We start from the raw sequence: 20462 nt of genomic DNA on the forward strand, positions 1-20462 counted from the left end.
CAAAAAACATAACTTTTCATATGAAGTTAGATTTTGTCGTTCTTTATGTCGACGTGTAGGTATTATTGATGAGTAATTCGACTTTCGTTTAGATCATTTATCCTAATAACGGTTTCATTTTAAATATGTATTTGAGCCCTATTTATTAAGTTTTAACATAGGTTTTTCTACAAATATTATATTCACATAATATCTGTTCAGTTTCCCCACAACATAATATAAACACACACACACACACACACACATATATATATATATATATATATATATTCAAATAATTCTTTTTTATTTATTCATAAATGATTACAATCGTCAGTCGACCGACATAAATACAAATCTTTATAATTAATGACTACCGTGAAACGCAGACGTTACATTTAGTTTGAAAATTTTAGTGAAGACCAAAGACAAATTTACATCTTTGATATTTAGATGACTTGGTAAAATTTAGATTTTAAATAATTGTTAATTGTTTTTTTTTAAATTATTGCCTCTTGAGCTTTTCATCTGCAAAATTCGATTTTAAAACGATCTTATTCTTAGCAAATTATTCAAATCTTAATTTAAATGACCATTTAACATAACCTTTATATAAACGGTATCTCATCTCATATAAAACAAAACAATGTTTGTAGATTGATCTATTTTTACCATTCACACATTGATGACTTGAGATTTTTTTTCCCATCAAAATTGCGGAACCTCAATCATCATTATGAATCATCCTGTAAAGTTAACAAAAATATTGATTATTTTTCAGTAAAATGTTCCAAAAGTCAGCTTCACTAATTAAGTCAATAAGTGTTCGCGGAAGAATAATGTTTGCAATAAGAGAGAGGATCATTAAGCATAATTGATAATATGAATTCGGTGTTGTATAGTAGTGTGAATTCATATTGTTAAATACAGTAATACTGTATAACCTGAAATACAATTTCTACAACCACAAATTTACATCAAATAAAATAAATTTCATTTTATTTCTCCTAAAAATACTAATTTTAGAAGCGGCTCAAGACACACACACACACACCTCTATCTCTCTCTCACACACACAGATAGCAAGATTACCGATTCTGAAAATTCCGGCTAACAAACGATGCCGCTGTGCGACGTCGGACAATACCAGAGTGGCGACGATGCAATTATCAACCGTGGTATAAAGATCTTTTACAGAACCTACGGCGGTGGCCCCGTCAAAGTTCTAATGATCATAGGTACTCCCGATAACTCTCTCTTTATCTTTCTTCCCTAAATATAATCCAACTGAATTCTTAACGATCATAGGCATTTTCGAACTCTGTTTATCTCTTTTCCCTGATTATAATCTCATTTCATCATCAAATTGACTTTTTTTTTTGTCAGGATTAGCTGCGACCCATAATTCCTGGAACCCGCAAATCCAGGGCCTCGTCGGAAGCGTAAAACCCAACGACGAAGACGATGATCGGAGTTCCAATGAGACAGGTACAGGTATTGAGGTGTGTGCCATTGACAATCGGGGAGTAGGTCGTAGCTCTATACCAACTAAAAGATCAGAATATACGTAAGGATATCAAATTTCGGATCATCTTTTTGGGTTTATATATTGTGATTTTAGGTTTGATTTTGTTTCATTGAAGCATAAATAAATGAGTTAAATGTTGGGTGCAGAACAAGTATAATGGCTAAAGATGCGATAGCAGTAATGGACCATTTGGGTTGGAAGAAAGCTCATGTATTTGGCCACTCAATGGGTGAGTCTGAGTCAACTCAACTATGTTTATGAAATTCATTTAGAAAATACATTCATTGCCTATTTGAAGGAATTTGAATCTTGAAAATCTAAGATTGTGTTTGTGTTGTGTGGAGGTGGTATGATTGCTTCAAAACTGGCTGCTCTATTTCCAGATAGAATTCAGTCTTTGGCCTTACTTAATGTAACTGGTGGAGGCTATCAATGTCTTCCCAAGGTACTAAACTACAACAAATTATCTTTCATCTAAACTACATTCAGCTTAATGAGTTTTTAATTTTCCTTTCTAAAATTTATTTTCATTTCTGCAGCTTGATCGCCAAACATTTTCCATTGCTATTCGTTTTTTGATGGCAAAAACTCCAGCACAGAGAGCAGCGGTGGATCTCGACACTCACTATACACAGGTCAAACTCAAAAGTCAAACCATCTACCTTTTCCTTATTAAGGGAAGGGGTATTTTAGACTTTTCACAACTTGTCTGATTTTCAAAAGAAGACATGTTTCTACTGAATTGTGCAGGAATATCTTGGAGAATATGTTGGACGTGAAACAAGAAGAGCAATACTATATCAAGTAAGAATTTAATTTAATTATTATCTACTTTTTTTACAAATTCTGTTTATTTATGAAATATTTTTCCAGGAATATGTTAAAGCAATTTCAGCGAGTGGGATGCAATCCAATCATGGATTTGATGGTCAGATTAATGCTTGTTGGACACACAAATTATCACAAACAGATCTAGAAATCATCCGAAAACAAGGTTTTTTAATATCAGTCATTCATGGCAGGTATATATACATATCTTTGTGTTAGTTTAGACTTTAGAAACTGATGATTCCTTAAATTTCTGTAGATCTGATGTTATTGCTCAAGTATCTCATGCAAGAAGACTCGCACAAAAACTATATCCACTTGCAAAGATGGTTGAACTTCATGGAGGTCATCTTGTGAGTCATGAGAGGACCAAAGAGGTACATACATACATAACATACATAACATACATAACATACATACAGTGTTTTACTGATATGTGTGCAAACATTGTAAATTTAGGTGAATGAAGCTTTACTTGAATTGATAAGGGCATCAGAGAGCAATATAAGTCCACATGATTGGACAAATTTGTCTGGGAAGAGCACTAGTAAGATTGGTCAAGTAGAAATAAGAATCCAGTTTTCAATTTGGATTAAGATTATATTTGGGATGATGGAATGGAATCACAAAGGAATGGAATGAGAAAGGATTAAAACTGTGTTTCATTATCATGTTTGGTTGACTTGCAAGGAATGGAATATGAGTCATTTAAACATGTTTTATGTGTAAAACTAGAAAATCAAATGAAATTATATTGGTGAAGAAAGAAAAAGATGTATTTTATAAGAATAAAGTTTAACCAGATAAAGATAATTAGCCAAATAAATTGCATAACAATATATTTCATGTCATTTGAAATTAGTCTATATGTATTTCAAACAGTCAAAATAAGTTTATTTATCACTTTAAAAAATTTGTTTGGCAAAGATAAAAAATTTAAACAAAATCATATACCATGATATCTTAAAATATAATTATAGTAAAAGAAACTTTTAGTCCTTTTCTGAAAATAACAATAAAAAATAATTGAAATTTTGGAAGTTTTTAAAAACATTTTTCTTATCAAAGATGATGCAAGTTGAAGTAATTTTGAGTTATAATATATCAAAATAAAACACCCCTACCCCATGGAATGAATTTCAGACAAGGCAAATGAATCACATTCCATGAAGAATGCTCTATTCCATTCCCTCTTTGCAGTAGAACTCATGGAACACAAATTATGACATTCATAACTGAAGCAAACAGAAATTGGCAATAATAAACCAATGTGTGTGTGTGTTTTTTTTCTCAGGTATCTGGTCAATGAGCTGGATTTCCTCTAGTGGATCTAAGTCAGAAGGAGGAATCACTGATGGAACTCTTAGAAGCATCATGCTATACATATTTAGCATCTTTGTTTTATTATTTGAGTACATAAGAAAAGTTCCTAGACGCATAAGGCCAGTCAGGGTAGGCACTGCTCTCACATGATGATGATGATGATGATGATGATGATGTTATGTGGTAAGCAATCAAATTCATTCTTTAATAAGTTTTGTGTATTTAACCTAATAATCTTAATCACTCAAAACCAAATTACCATGCAGGTAATTTTCTGAACATATTGATGTAAGGCTCAACAAAGTGCAGAAAAGATGAATGATATAACTTTATAAGTTATAACTAATAGACACATATACAAGAGGGAGTTTTGAGTTGCAATGGGATTCAACCCAAAAGCATATAATTTTTGAGTATTTTATATCACTCTTGCTTTTTCCTGATTATACTTAATGTTGTAAATCACTCTTGCTCGTATTTTGAGTCAAATCACCAAATTCTTATACAATCCATAAAAACAAAATGGGATGTTGTTTAATTAAAGCATGTTTTTACTCCTACCTGTGGCGCTTTTTCTGAGAATATGATACAAACTTATTGTAAATGACATGTTTGAGAAAATTTAGGGTTTTAGTTTTACTCCCAAATATGGTGCATTTACTGTCGACGTGTATTTACCTATAGAAAGAACACCACGAATTGATGTTGTACGAACTTGTAAATGACAGCTTGAGAAAACCTGTCATCTACAATTCGTTTCTAGCTGTATGTGCTATATGTGTAGGGATTAATATGCACCTTCAAGTTCAATCGACAGTCTGGAGTTGAATTTGTTGATTCGATTCCAACATCAAACGACTTCAAACCATATGAGTTCTGAACTTGATCATTCAATTGCTATACTGCGTGAGGCCGATAGCAATTCACAAGAACCTAAATATCAATCGGACCACAACAACAAAACCTATGCTTTCCTAAAATTTGTGTTTTATAGATAGGTTCACGATAGCCAATATAATCGCAGTGTCACGTCATCAAAGAAAACAAAACAATCAACTACACACATACATAAACAAACACACACACAGAGAGAGAGAGAGAGATGTTACCCGTGTTGTTTGCTTAATATCGTGGGATTCTCCATGCTCACGATTGAGGAAGGTGGTTGACTGGTTGGGACTTAGGAACTTGGCTTGTGTAGTGAACATAAATTATTAAATTAAAAAGTTTAAGTAGCATGTGTGATAATATGCCATTCGGAAATGGAATATTCTACATTATATATGGCATTGCATGAAAGAAGATAATTTTGTTTTTAAAATATGAGACTTACAAGGCTACAATATTATTTATTTAGGAGCTATTCATTAACAGGGTCGATTTAGAGTATTCAAGTGCCCGGGACGACTCGGAAAAAAAAATCTTTAGTCCTTAAAGTAACGAATTAAATTATATAAACTAAAGTTTTTTTTAAAATGATGATAAACTTTATAACAATAAACATAGAAAAATCATATTATTTTATACATAAAACAAGTATAATTCAAAAATTCAAAATTTTAACTCCATCAAGGAACAAATTGGGAAGCTAAATCCGCGCGACATTGGTTGGAGAGTTATCCACTTAACAACAGATCTACATTCGTGGGCATCAAATTTGGAGAAGAGATAAAGAGGTGATAAGCTTATTGTTACCGGTCCTAAAGACTTGGCAACCCTACTTGCAATATTTTTACCTCGACAAGTATAATATTTAGCTTATAAAAAATTATTTAGGATTGCTCCATTTCTTTAGATTATATTAGTTAATAAAGAATCATTGAGGTAATTTTACTCTACCATAATATCTGTCTCAATTATAGCCATTCTTGAGAAAGAACTACAAAATGGGCACCACCACCGTTCTAGCAATAAAAAAAACTTGATCAAACTCACACTTTGTGAAACATGGAGCTTTATAGTTATCTCCCATGGATAACAAAATCAAAATGTATCTCATGTTCAAGTAATTTAGATTATGTTAAATTTACAAGGATTACCCTTTTTGTTAGAAACTGTGATGCCTATGTTTTTCTTCCTCCTTTTTTTTATTTGGATTATATGTAACTTTTGCAGATATGTCTATCACTATCACCTTCAACATTTCCATATGAAAGTTTGATAGCATCAAGTCTGTATCAGGGGTAATTTTGGAACATGAGGTAAGATCTTCTATTTTGTCACTTCCACATGGCTTCATGTTACCATTATTCGACGCTTCAAACAATCAATCCATGGATAATCTGTTAGACTAATAATCTGATTTCTAATAAACATTAAACCTAATCTTATAGACTGATAATATGATTTGGCAATTCTGATTCAAGGCTTGGAATAAAAAGAAAAGTAGAAACCTTTTACCTGAAAAGTGTTGTTGTGTTGCAAGCTGCTGAATCACTTTCAAAGGTAGTCGACTGGTTGTGGGATTTTGGATATCGACTTCACTTCTGTCTTCTGGTGGTGCGTGGTTGACGAACGACAATTGTTGAGCCTTCCTGTTTCTAATTGGGTAACTTGTATATAGTATTAAAAAAAATTGGGCCCCACAAAAAAGTGGGCCCTGTGCAATTGTCCTCCTAGCCCTTGTTCAAAGTCGGGCATGTTCATTAAAATGGCTACATAGTTGTGCATTCAATTTTTTTTGGTCACGAGGGATATTCTCTCGTTATCTCTGATTTTGTACAATGATAGGAAAGATGGAGCTTCTTGGAATGATAGGAGAAGAAAGTCATTAAAAATTATGGATTCTATGAGTTCAACCTCTTTTAATTTCTGTAATTGAAAACAAAAACAAATCAAGATCCCTTAGACTGCAATGTATGGGCAACGGGAAGGTGGATGTTATAACATCTAAACTTTGCCACTTCACATTCCAATATATTATAACATGAAGTGGGGATGGTGTTTCCATGTTTTAACATGGTGTTGTGAGAGAGAGAGAGAGAGAGAGAGAGAGAGAGAGATAGAGAGAGAGAGCCCATGTTTCAATATGTCATCACGCCAACATCTCTTAACATAACATCCCTTAACATGAAAGGGGTGATGTTCCCCATGTTATAACGGCGTTAAGAGGTATCGTCTCACTCATAACATTCTTTCTTGTTGCTCACACCGTATAGTCTTAAGTTTCGATCTTTTTCACAAATCTAGAAATCACAAAGAACATGAATAAAATTCTAGACCAGTTTTGCTTCTTGAAATCAAAACCCATATATGAACGGTTGTTCCTAGACTCCTCTTATTTCGTTGACGAACAAACAAAAGAACAAGCTGAGGGTTTGGGTTTCAAAAGAAAAAAGACTTTGCTAAAAAAATAGGTATTTCTTGAATTATTCAGAACTTAATGACTTCTATGAAAATAAAAATAGTTCGCTAAGTCTTCAACAACTAACTTTCTTTCATAATAAAAACCAGTGTTGCAGATGTCGGCTTTGACGACCGATTAATACAACCGATTACGATTAGAAGTCTTTAGCGAAAATTGGTTAATATTAGTCAAACTCGGGCTTGACGGTCCTGCGCTCATAAGCGGGAAAAATTAAAAATATTCAAATATTCAAATTTACAAAATATTAAATTTTCAAGTATTCAAATTTTCAAATATTATACAAAATATTTCATATTTCCCAATTTTCAAAATTTTAAATTTTCAAATACATATTTTCTTAGGATATATTAAGTTTTTAAAGAGTTTTATTAATAATTTATTGTCCCAGATTAATCTCATATTAATCCTCCGATAGGCCAATTAATGTATTAACCTCAGGCGACCGTCGAGGTTCAGCCGAATATTCTTTACAACCTTAATAAAAACTATTTAATAAATACAAGGTACTTCGTTAAGACTTTAACAACTTTTTTTTAACGACTTCTCTATAAAAGTAAAGGTAGTCTCTGAAATTTTTCACAAACTCAATTTTTTTTTTATAGAAAATTTATCTTGTGCATTTATGGAATATGGATCGATCTATACAAAATACACGGTCATTTTATGATACTTATCGAAGTGATGGTCATTTTCATACACGGGCCTTCCATATATGGTCATTTTAGTTTTGTTGAATGAAATGTTTTTATTAATCAAATATCAAGAACTTACAAAATAAAAAAAAATTGTAACATCCAAAACTTCAGAAGTATGATTTAGGGGCTTATGTGTAATTTTAGGAGCCTACTCGGCGAGTAGGTATACTTACTCGTCGAGTGAGAGCGGGTTTTGGCCACGTGTTAAGTGACCAATTCGCCGAGTCGACGGCTGGACTCGACGAGTTGGTGCTGGGAAGAGAAAACCCTAATCTTAGGGTTTGCACCCTATTTAAAGGACCTTAAGTCCTTACCTCCGCCCCCCCCCCCCCCCCCCCCCGGTATCACCCTTTGATGTCCAGAAGTAGCCCTAACCGATCCAAACCACCATTTTGAGTGTGTGAAGGAGGGAAAGTGTGTTTTGAAGCATTTGCAAGAAGAAGGCTTGGAGTTTAAGAAGATTTGATCATAGAGGAGCTGGTGGATTCGATCTCTCTGCTAAGTGGCATCAGTCTGAAGGTAACAAGTTGTTACCTTGACCTTGTTCTTTCTAGATCTCTTCATGTTAAAGATTAGGGCTTTTATAGCATGGGTGATATTCATTTTCGGGTATGGGCTAGGATCTAAAGTTGCAACTTCAGATCTGAGCTCATCTTAGACTCTAAAGCCATAAAGTCTCCAGCTTTAGCAAGCATGAACCCTCCATGTTGAGATAAACCCCATTGTAAGCTTGAGATTGACATTCTAAGCCTTTAGAGCCTTGCATGCACGTAAAGGTTGCAACGTTACGTGATAAATATGCCTTGGGAGCCTAGATCTACTGTTTGGAGCTTTGAAGCAACTTAAAAATTATATGTATGAATGAAGGAGTGAAGGGACTCGGCGAGTGTCATGAACGGATCGGCGAGTCCGATGAAGAATGCCTTGGGCTCGGCGAGTCAGACGAGTGACTCGGCAGGTTGGCAAGTTATGCAAGGAACTCGGCAAGTATATTAGGGTACTCGACGAGTTAAGGTCAACATGGACTGTTGACCTTGACAGTTGACTTTGACTTTGACCAAGAGTTGACCGGTTGGCTTCTGAGGGTATTTTGGTAAATTGGGTATTTATAGCAAATGACATTGGTGAATATATGTGTTGGAGTTGGAGCTACATTTGGAGGAGTTTGACACTACCTTCCGAGCTACTTACGAGGTGAGTTATCCTCACTGTACTCAAGGGTCTAAGGCACCAAGGTCGGCCCTTTGATTTGTATTTGGAATTAATATTGTTATGATATGTTAGATCGGTATTCTTGTAGATAGGATGGTTGTACGTTGGTATGATCTGTTAGATCAGTATCCTGGTGGATAGGATGGTTGTATGTTGGTATGATCTGTTAGGTCGGTATTCTGGTAGACAAGATGGTTATATGTTGGTATCGTATGGTAGATCGATATCCTGGCAGAGAGGATGTGGTTATGCTTAGCGGCCTGTACTTGGTCTGACTGTCTGTACACTAGTAGGAGATTACATGTTATGTGTGCACATGAGTGATTGGTAGTTGAGGGTATTCCATCCCAAGGATGATAGGAACCTAGTATGTTATCTCTATAGTCTGTTACATGATTATCTGATATAGGTACACATGTTTGATTTGTTGTGGGCATTCCAACCCGATGGTTGAAGGGCCTGGGGTATTCCAACCAGATGGTTGATTGGACCCATAGTATGTTGGCATTCCAACACGATGGTTGAGGGGCTTGAGGTATTCCAACCTGATGGTTGATTGGACCTATAGTATGTTGGCATTCCAACCCAATGGTTGAGGGGCCTGGGGTATTCCATCCTGACGGATGAGTGGACCCATAGTATCTGTGCTATGTGTGTAGTGTGTGGGCATTCCAACCCGATGGTTGTGGGCCGAGAGTATTCCATCTTGAGGATGATTGGACTCGTAGTAAGTTGGCATTCCAACCCGATGGTTGAGGGGCCTGGGGTATTCCAACCCGCTGGTTGATTGGACCTATAGTATGTAGGAATTCCAACCCGATGGTTGAGGGACTGGGGTATTCCAACCCGATGGTTGATTGGACCCATAATATGTTGTTTGTTATTATATGTGTATTGTTGTGTGTATGAGTATTTTGGGGGTAACTCACTAAGCCTTCGAGCTTACATTTATCGATTATTGTTTCAGGTATAACGGATGACCGCGGGAAGGCGAATGCGTGACCGTACACTTCCTCGATTGATGAATATGATTTCTGGAAACTCTAATGTTTAAACTATTTTGAAAACGAATTGTAATAAATGAATGGTTTTAAATGATTTAAAAAGTTTTAAATTGGCTCAAATTTTATGGGTGTTACCGATTTTAAAATAAATAAAAAAAAGATTCTTAATCAATTTTGTCCAAAAAATAGGGATCTACTAGATGTTGGTGATTTGTATTACCAATATGTATTCAAGTGTGATAGGTTAATTTGTTGACCAAATATAATCTTGACAAACATTAAGCAAGTAAGGAGTGCGAAGTGCACATTTGTTTGAGTTTGTTCAAGATTCAAAATAGATTGTCATTTAGGGGCGAGACCTATAAACGAATGGGGATCTGGGAGCAACGCCCATGGAAGCGGAGTCCAAGGGGCAGAGCCCCTGGCTATGGTCGATTGACCCGATTTTGACTTTGTCTAGACTATTATTAAAAACCTAGTTTTGTGACAACTTATGACTGTTGGAAACTGTCGTGTGACAGTTTAGACAATTTTGGGACATAGAAAATTGTTTTGTGACAGTTTTCAAACAAATGAGGTTTATAACCAATTCTGGTCATATTTTGTGGTACACTTACGAAAATCATTTCAATTTCATTATTTGTTTTTATTTCTCTCATTCTGAGTCTTATCCAATTGTTGATTTCGGGAGTACCACCAAAATACTTCAATTTGAAAGTGACTACACGATTCTCAAAATTCCAAAGTGCTATTACATCCAAATCTCTAACACTAGAAAACTAAGTACATGTGAGACACAATTTATGATTATTTTAGTAAATAACTTTTTTATTTAATGGGAGCCAACCTTTTTGTATTGTAAAGAAAATAAAATGGTCATGTGACGAGAGTCTAGCAATTAAAGTGCAAAATTTCTTATATGATATATTCAAGTTCAAACTATAGTATAAGAAAATATTGTTAGTGTTTCGCGATTAACCTCTCACGTGGGTCCTGAAAAGGTTGTTTAGAAGCTACAATTATTATTTTTTATTTTGTTTAAATTCAAAAAAAAAATATTTATATTACCTAATTTCACTCACATTATTTTCAGAAAAGAAACAAGTCATTTAAGAAAAAAAAAAAACACTAAATATATAATATGAATTCAAAAACAGTTAATGAGTTTTTTCAACTTTAGTTCGAGACTCAAGAGGACAACATGTCAAACCGATATAGAATCAAGGTTAGTGGGTTTGGCTTGTTTAGTGAATTAGGTTTCCCCGCGCACGCACTTCTCAGGTCCGGTACAAGGCCGAAACGATAACGGCTTTCTGCTGATTGCTGAATCATCTGCGTCGTCATCTTCGTCGGTAAGAAATCCATATTCACTTCGACTCACTCGTAACATCTCTACCTGTGCCACACCTTTAGGATCCTTAATATGAACTTCTTTGGTACAATTGATGCATATAAAGTGTTCGATAAAATGTCTCTACGAGTGCACGGAATCGAGGCAGGTTGCCTCTGGCTCCGGAACATTTGAAGCCATGTCGGGCTAAGGAATTCTCCTCTATCTTCTTCTTTTGAACATTGGCAATGGCTATATCCTATATGCCTTTTCTTTTTAACCCTAAATATTTTCATATAAATACCACTTCGCAAATCTCAGTTCACACCTAATTATATTTTCTCTCTTACCTTTTTAGTCAAATGGATCCATCACCTAGACGCAGCAAATATGTTTTTGAAAAGAATCCCCTTTTCTCATCATCTTCATCCAGTTCGTCTGATGACAATCTCTTTCTCACAACATTTTTTCTAGCTGCAAAGGCGATTGTTAAATCTACTAAAGTGCTTCTTGGAGATACTACAAGTTCAAGTTCAAGCGGCAATGAGCTTCTTGAAGATACCGCAAGTTCAAGTTGCAATTCGCTTCTTCAAGATACTGCAACTTCAAAGCCCAATGGTGCTTAATGAAATGTTATTTTGGTTTCTAATTCTAATTCTAATTATAATTGATTTATATTTTCTGAAATTAAACTTTAGTTCCCAAATCTCCAATACTTCATGTTGCATCCTTTTTTGTTCTTTCCTTCTCTTATTATCCATAGATAGAAGCTATTTAGCTTGATATTTTACTTAATAACACAATGTTTTTTCTTTCCTTTTGTTAATGTAGTGTTGTTTAGCAGTGATTATAATCGCTTCTCTTAATGCACTTTCAGAGTTAAAGATGGATGTTGCAACTTCTACCATGGAAACAGATGCCCAAGAAAAGAATCTCAATAAGTGGGATTTCACCTGGTTAGTCTCTCTTTCTTTTTAGCTTTTGAAAGATATTCAACCTTTTTCTTTATTATGAAAACAAGATATGAAAGATATTCAAGACAAATGGTTTTCTTGTTTATCCATATTATAAGTTTTTTGTCTGCAGTGATGTGGAAGTGGATTGCAAGTCTGAGGAAAACGCTTACATCATATATTCAACACTCAATGTTGACAAAGAGGTATTGCATTATATGATTATTCACCATTTGTTCATTCACATAAGTCTCAATCTCAGTCTAATGCATATCAAACACAATATAAACTCTTCAGTCATGTCATGTCAGTTACTATTTTTATCTTTACAATTGCAGCTGCAACCAGATAAAGTAAGGAGGTTGATGTCTGTCTCTAATAGGAAACTTTCAGTGTGAGTTTATTTATTTTTGTGATAGAATGCAAGATTTGGTTTTTAAACCTTGAGAGAAAGATTTAAAATTTGTGTGTGTGTGTGTGTGTGTTATTGCAGGCGTTTTGAGGCAGTTGAAGCTAGATTTCTTCGGGCGTCTTTTAGTGCATTTATGGATGCTTTGACATTAGCAACGAAGACAATTGAACAATTTGGTAAAGATATGGAACTATGACATGTTACATGTGTGTTCATTAGATGGAATTGTATAACTTGGTATTTGTGGAATTTAGCTTCTTGATTATAGGAGCATAATGGAATTTTTTTTTGTTAAATTACAAGCATTTATAAATTCTGTAAGCATACTTGCTTGCTTGTTTTGCAGGTGTTTTAGTGTATTGTGATTTATGTGTGTGGTTGGGTTTTTATATTAAGAGTGTAAAAAACCGAAAGAATCAAAATTTTGATCTGGTTGAGGGTTTTTAAGTAAAAACAGGAAAAAAAAATATCAACCCAACTGAAATACCGAAAATGACGTGTTTTATGTATAAGTTTAGTTGGTAATGTTTGTTGAAAAATGTAAATAATTAGTTAATATTGCATTTATTATTTCTGAAAAGTACTTGCATTTTCGGTTACTTTCTTGAAATAAATGGTTACAGAAATATTTTTGGTAGAAAAATCATTGGTATCTTTTCGGTTAAACCAGTATTTACTCGCTAAAACCGGTTAGGAGATAACAAATGTTTACGATAAATTCTAAAGAACATGAACATAAGGTATATTACAATAAACTGTGTTGGATCCTTTTATGTTGTTTTGAAGTGGGTACCGGTTTTTTTAGGGGAATTCTTTATGTACCCTCAATTACTATAGACAACCTTTTAAATTATGAAAAGGATAAAGTTTTAAAATATATGTTATGTAAAAGGGCTAGATATGTGACATTTAGAAAACGAGTCACAAACCTCTCCAGGAAGAGGCGACAACTGTTATTATTAAGTAATTCACACAAATGGTTCCTAAAGTAGTACCATATATATATATATATATATATATATATATATATATATATATATATATATATATATATATATATATATATATATACTAGGTGTAAGACCCATGTATTATATGGGTTCATTTAAAAAAATATGAAATTCTAAAAATTTAAGAAGTTTAAATTTATAAAAAAATTAGAAAAATATTGAATTATTAAAATTAAAGTGTTTTTCTCTTTTTAAATTTAAACATATAATTTAGATAAATAAACAAAGGAAACTAATGAGGTTTTAATTTTGAAAATTTAGAATTAGAAGGAAAGTTAATTAATGAAATTGATATGCATTTATTATTATATTTATTGAAATTAATATATTTAATAAATTATTATATGAAATTTAATAACAATAAAAACAACCACAAAATGCCATGTGGAAAAAATTTAATTGAAAATAACCACAAAATGACAAGTGCCAAAATCAATGAGAGTGTGCCATGTGGCAAAAAGATTTTCATTTATTAGAGTATATATATATATATATATATATATATATATATATATATATATATATATATATATATATATATATATATATATATATATATATATATATATATCGATTATTTAACGTAAGATTCTTAAAAGGTCAATGGAGTTATTAAAGGTAAGAAGGCGTCGTATGATTATATTATTATTAGAGTAAACTGCAAAATTGGTCCCTCAGGTTTGTCATTTTCTGTGGATCAAGTCCAACAACTTTCAAATTTGCGGATTTGGTCCTTTCTGCCTACTTTCAAATTTGTGGTTTGGGAAAAAAAAACCTACTATAAGGGACAAATCGAAAAAAAATAAAATAAAAAAATACAAGGTCTGTTTTAGAAAAATAATAAACTTGAGATTTAATCATGAAAAAAAACACTATGTAAAATCTTTTGTTATACTAACCTTTATTGTTTTGGAATGTCTCTACTCATATCATATTTTAATTGAATTTGGATTATTCAAATCCATATTTTCACAACCAAAAATTTCAAACTCACTTGACCATATTGAAACGAATCATTGAAACAAACACCCTTAAATTTCATCCTATCATTCTATTATTCTATTGCACAAGAATTGTTGTAGCATTATGTACTTACCACAAAAGATTACTGCAAAAACGAAAATATCTCAATAAAAATGTTGTAATTTCCCTAACATAACTTCGCGAAACACACTAACCTCTATATCTATAGTTAATTAGTTATACTTATTCCTTCTAATCTATCACATCTACACATACTAATGTGCAAAATGAAGCTATTAAACCATAGAAATACGAATACCCTAACATTATAGCCACTTATAAATGAATTCAACAAGAAATATATATATTTATATATTGTTTTTGCATAAAGTCCTCTAATTTTCACCTCAATATTCATCCAAATAAGTGTAAAGCATTTCATCTTTCTTTGACTTGCGCCTACTGAGCAATGCCTTGAGCAGACGTTTGCTTTTGCTCTGAATTTGATCACCTTCTTTCCATGTCTCTCGATCACCATTCCTCTGCTTTGAAACTGATTTCCTAGGCTCTTGATGCTGCACAACATATATTGTCAAATGTCTAAAATACCCTTCCATGAAATCACTACCATTAATTAATTATTTATAAGATTTGAGGTAGTTTACCCATTGTTGTGGAAATGTGGTTTGAGTTGTTGGTCGAGTGGAATTTGGAGTGGAAGATCTTGAATTTGACCTTGAATTTGGAGTGATTGATCTTGATCTACTTGAGAATGATTCAGTATGCAATAGAGGAAATCGAGGTGGTGAAACTGCTCTCTTCTCTGATTCACCATAAACTATGCATTTTTGAAAAACACCATTTAAAAGAATTAAGTAAAAATACATTTGCATACACAAAGAAAATTATATGCGAAATTAATGTATACAAAGTTACAAACCAAAATCTTTTCTTGTCACCATGTCCTCAAAGGAAAACGAGTCAGGTTGTTGGGAAGCTTGTGGAGAAGGAGAAGGAGAAGGAGAAGGAGAAGAAGAAGGAGATTGCTCTTTTCTGCATTTTAAAAAAGAATTATTATACTAAAAGTACAGTTTCTTTCACCAATTCGCCATCATTTTCATAAAAAAATTAATCGTTTATCCAGACAACACTTTATGTTATGAATTTAATCAAAAACTTTACCTGACTAAAGTTCCAGGCTTTTCATGAATTATAGCTTGAACGACTTCTTGTATGCCAAAAGGAATCAAAGAAAACAATAAGATACAATCATTGGAGTTCATAAACAGAGAATGCACATCATCAAAAGTCAAAAAAATGATAATATATTCTTACCATTCATATGTTCATGTTGATCATGTTCATGTTCTTCAACTAATGTGCATTCTTCATGCTTTAATATAGTTCCATTGCCATCTTGAATCATCTCCCCAACTGAACATTATCATAAAGCATCAACCTTTATGACTAAAATCAATGAACAAAAGTAAAAAAATACAAAAGCATCAACCTTTTTGGAAAGTTTTAAAGCCATATTACATGGGGCTATGGCAAGAATATAAGATGCTATAATTAACAAATAAATGAAAGTATGTTGCTATTTCTGGCATTTAAAACTAATTTGGATCCACAAGTACCTGGCAAGACATATCGTTTATGATACTTGGGAATTTTTAAAAGTGACGACTGCTGGGAAACGCCTTCGTGATCAAAATAGCCATGGCATGTTCTTACTCGCTACAAAATTAATTAAAAAAAAAAATTAGACACAAAAATAACGCTTATTTTGACCAAAAAGGACGAACTTGAATTTCACATTTTTAAAGCTTTCTACGGCTATTTTCGATGAAGAGGGTGAGGGCATTTACGTCTTTTGCGCAAACGAGAAAGAGTGAGTATACCTTTTTGGATGGGACAAAAAGCTGCAATTTTTTTTGTCTCACGTACGTCAGAAGCAGTACAACCTGTTAAATTATGTTACGTCGTGTCCTGTGTAACTATTTTACCTTTTTGTATGTGACAGGCAAAAAGCTGCAAATTTGTCTAACTCACACCAGTCTCGGTCCTAGTCCAATATACCTCATATGCAGTACAACCTGTCCTGTCAGAACAAATGGGTCCTAAAGAATGGCCAAAATGAAAGAGTACCTGTTCAATGCAAGATACTCGAAGCTCTGATCCGGAAACTTCTTCAACTTTATTGTCAAAAATATTGTCAACTTTATTCGAAGCAGCACCCAAATGGTCAACCGTATTGACTATAGCCTTGATGGCATAATCTTTTAATGTGTCAACCACCCTATCAACAAATCGATAGTATATTGTATGAATAAAAATTTGAGATTAAGCTACAACGTTTACATCTGGAAAAAAAAAATGTTGACTTTTTAGGTCAAACTCACATTTGCTTTTGGTCATCGTTGGTGTATGATAGCTCAAAGTATTCAGCGGCCGAGTATAATTGCTTTCTCAAATTTGTTAAATCCTGAAAAAATTAAATTACAGGGGATATATTTTATGATTTTAATTTGGTTTCTTTATAGATAATTGTGAAACTAGAAAGAGAGCGATGAATGCCTTGAGACTTTCCGAAAATAGCAATGTTTCGTGCATAGCAATCTCGTCATAATTGGCTGGCTCTCTTGGAAAAGACGTTGAGCTAGATGAAGATAGCGTCTCCATTGAAGGAATTCCCTAAAAAAAACATGAGTATTTGTGTAAATTCTTAGTTTTTATTATTATTATTTAGGTCTAAATAATCAAGATTCGTAAGTTGGAGACATGGAGATTCATGGAATGAAGATTTCTATATTAGAGGGAGACAACGAGAATCAGTCCATAATAGTTTAGATGATAAATTACAGAAAAAAATAGATAAAGAGCAGTGGGGAATAATTCTTTTTGAATACTTCTGCAACAAACCCAGATAAATAATTCGAGAAAATTCGTAAATTGTTTCTCAAAAACTTGAGAATTACTCTCATTCTGTCATAAATAGAAAAGAAAGAAGATTCCCACTTTTATTGTCAGAAATTGGCATACAATCCTTAACATACAAAAGTAATAAATCTTCCCCCAAAACTAAACCCTAATTGATTCTTCAACAAAAATATAAGAACACCCATTGAAGCTTCCTGACCATAATAAAATATCATGAATTTCAAATCCAACCGTTGGATATTGACCAATGAATTAACAGGTATGCTTAGACTACCAAATGCAAAAACGTCATTTTAATAGTGATTTATTAAGTCTTTTGAGTTCAAATCCGCGTTCAATAATGAAATACTTTACTTTAGTAAATGTCTCTTTCAAATTTAAAATAATCTAACAAATTGACACAAACACGCATAAACAATTTAAAATCTGGTCCTGTAAAACACATATAGAAGAAAATCAGAAACTTTCTACGATTTCTCAATAACCCAAAAGAGAATACCACATAAACAGTATTATATATGTGGTTATGTTTAAGATAAGTAACAAAAACAATGTTTCGAACCCTTAAATTTCTCAAGTTTTTGCAAATTTTCCATGAACTAACAAGCACCCACAAGAAAGAGAGTTCGGACATTGAGCTGACCTGATGAATCAGAATCGGATTTAGAAATTTAGAAATTTGGTATGTATCCCCAATCAGCTGATAGCCTCTTCGACTTCAATTACTCATGATATACACGTAGATTTAGCAGAAAAGGATAGATTCTGTCTTCATTATCAAGTTTTTGACTAAACGAGTAGAAGAAGACAGCATGTTTTGAGGGTGCTTAGTCGAATACAAGAATGCATGAAACTTGGGAAGGGTTTTAGTCTTTTAGATAGAGAAAGTGGGAAGAGGGAGAAGGAAAATGGAAGTGAGAGAGGATTGAATAAGGCAACCACACTGCACATCTAGAGCTTTATTATATAAAAATATGAATATAGAGTAAAAGGGCAAAATGGGGTTTTTTTGTAAATACAGAGATACCTGCGAACAAAAGCCATGAATTGCTCGTTTTATTTTATTTTTTCCTCTTTTTAGACAGTGGAGCTTAGGATATTTTGAGACGATGTGATTCGTGAGAAACATATGTTTTATGTGATTTATAAATTTTAGATGTTTTGAATAATATAATGAAACTTTTAAAATTTAATAGCACAGATAATAATGTTGACATTTCTTTTAAATATGTTTGTGTGGTCATATTTTATTGATACGGAATACAGATTCAAATATGGAGGATTCATATGTGTTTCTTGTAAAGATATATATAAATAATAATTTTTTTTTATAGAAGCAGAGAAAATGAGTGGGTAACAAATTATTGATTTTGTTCGAATTTAGTTTACTTTGTTTTTTGTACACCATATACTATAAAGGTGTTGAAGTTGTTTGTATTTTACACTTAGTTTATTTTCTTTTTTGTACACCATATACTATCAAAGGTGTTGAAGTTGTTTGTATTTTATAGTTGTGATGGCTGCTGCAAGTTATAATGGTAAACTATGAATAATTTCAACAAGTTAGATGATATATGGTGTACACAAAAACAATAGACTAAATATGAATAAAATTAAAATCTTTTTTGAGAACCAATATTTGCGTGAGAATTTGAGATTTTTTTTTCGGTCAATTTTTTTAAAACCAACATTACCACACCATCTCGAGTGTATAGTCTAAGTTAGTTGCGCTGTAATAAAAAAATAATGTTTTTCTTGTAATTTGCATATATGTATATTTTATAGTTTTCATGTTTTTCTTTTTCTTATTTCACAATTGAGGACTAAACCGTTCGTCTAACATGTAAAACGTAAAAAACACATACTTTTTAAATTTTCTTTCTCCTTTAGTTTTATAATATATGAAAATAAACGAAAGAGGGTAACAAGTTACCGAGGGGGGGGGGGGAGGTACTATTAGACTAGGTTATCAATGTATGTAAGGGTTTTATTCGTCATTTTAATTGGTTATCTGTTTATTAAATTCAGTTTAATCGATTTTTTTACTTCTAAAATATTAACTAAAACCGAGCCAAATAAGGTTTGGGTAAATCGTTTTTCAGGTTATTTTGTTTGGTTCTTGGTAAAATATGAATAACAAAAATCAACATTTAAAGTGTATTAAGAAACATTGATTTGTCCAAAAATAACTTAACAAACAAAGTCTAAGCCGGTAAAAAAAATACGGAAAAACGATGAAAATTATAAATGTGCATTGTGTATATATATGTGCATTTGTGAATATTCAAATTTACATATATGCACATAACAGAAAACATTTTTTTTTATTATTATGGTACGATTGGCTTGGACGATACACTAGGGATGGTATGATGGTTTTAGTTTTGATAAAAAAATATCGGAAAAAATCTCAAGTTTTCACACAAATATTGGTTATCAAAAAAAAACTTTTAATTTTGTTGATATTTAGTCCTTTTTTTGTACATTATAGACAATCTAACTTGTTGAAACTGTTTATATTTTACCATTGTAACTTGTAATAATTGGTTATAAGGGTAAAATGTAAACAGTTTCAACATGTTTGATTATATATGGTGCATAAAAAACGGAAAATGACTAAATATAAACAAAACCAATAGTTCGTTACTCTCGTAAGTCATTTTCCTTAAAAGAAACAGCAAAATATGAATTTGTATTTGGATTAACAAGTATAAATTTTGTTGCAATTTTTACTCATGTCAACATGTAACATCCCAAAAATCATGGTAAAATTTTCATTTTTAAAATTCAACCAAAAACCATAATTGTTTACAAAACCTTTTTCCCAAAACTAATAATCGCAAATCAGAGTATCCTAAAATCCAAAATCATAAAACCAGAAGGATGTGCACGATCACGCCTTTGTTTTCCCCAATCAT

General features: G+C 32.6%; 3 protein-coding genes across 4 annotated transcripts; 2 read left to right on the forward strand and 1 right to left on the reverse strand.

Moving 5' to 3' along the window:
* The first annotated feature begins 989 nt into the window (after positions 1–989).
* On the forward strand, positions 990–4218 carry LOC145072715 (uncharacterized). The gene is made up of 11 exons (XM_079019179.1): positions 990–1217; positions 1366–1546; positions 1654–1736; positions 1852–1952; positions 2047–2142; positions 2258–2311; positions 2381–2529; positions 2595–2712; positions 2795–2882; positions 3630–3841; positions 3925–4218. Exons 1-10 carry the CDS (start codon positions 1100–1102, stop codon positions 3806–3808), a joined length of 1167 nt encoding a protein of 388 aa, XP_078875305.1. The 5' UTR covers positions 990–1099; the 3' UTR covers positions 3809–3841; positions 3925–4218.
* A 6918-nt stretch (positions 4219–11136) lies between these two features.
* On the forward strand, positions 11137–12927 carry LOC145073586 (uncharacterized). Its single transcript, XM_079020130.1, has 6 exons — positions 11137–11288; positions 11625–11884; positions 12144–12222; positions 12353–12425; positions 12558–12613; positions 12713–12927. The coding sequence occupies exons 2-6, from the start codon at positions 11629–11631 to the stop codon at positions 12825–12827; spliced, it is 579 nt and encodes a 192-aa protein (XP_078876256.1). The 5' UTR covers positions 11137–11288; positions 11625–11628; the 3' UTR covers positions 12828–12927.
* Positions 12928–14746: 1819 nt separating this feature from the next.
* On the reverse strand, positions 14747–18576 carry LOC145074179 (protein ABIL3-like). Of its 2 annotated transcripts, none has more exons than XM_079020588.1 (10): positions 18188–18576; positions 17182–17298; positions 17007–17089; positions 16753–16903; positions 16242–16341; positions 15940–16038; positions 15787–15832; positions 15545–15657; positions 15270–15442; positions 14747–15179 (listed from the first exon to the last, which is right to left on the reverse strand). In XM_079020588.1, the coding sequence occupies exons 2-10, from the start codon at positions 17284–17286 to the stop codon at positions 15012–15014; spliced, it is 1038 nt and encodes a 345-aa protein (XP_078876714.1). In that variant the 5' UTR covers positions 17287–17298; positions 18188–18576; the 3' UTR covers positions 14747–15011. The 2 variants fall into 2 exon arrangements, with proteins under 2 accessions (XP_078876714.1, XP_078876715.1); XM_079020589.1 differs by having other exon boundaries at positions 15787–15829; positions 18188–18575.
* Between the last annotated feature and the right edge of the window lie 1886 nt (positions 18577–20462).

The sequence above is a fragment of the Lactuca serriola genome, chromosome 9 (assembly GCF_051521515.1).
Source record: "Lactuca serriola cultivar US96UC23 chromosome 9, Lser_US96UC23_V15, whole genome shotgun sequence".
Lineage (NCBI taxonomy): Eukaryota > Viridiplantae > Streptophyta > Magnoliopsida > Asterales > Asteraceae > Lactuca > Lactuca serriola.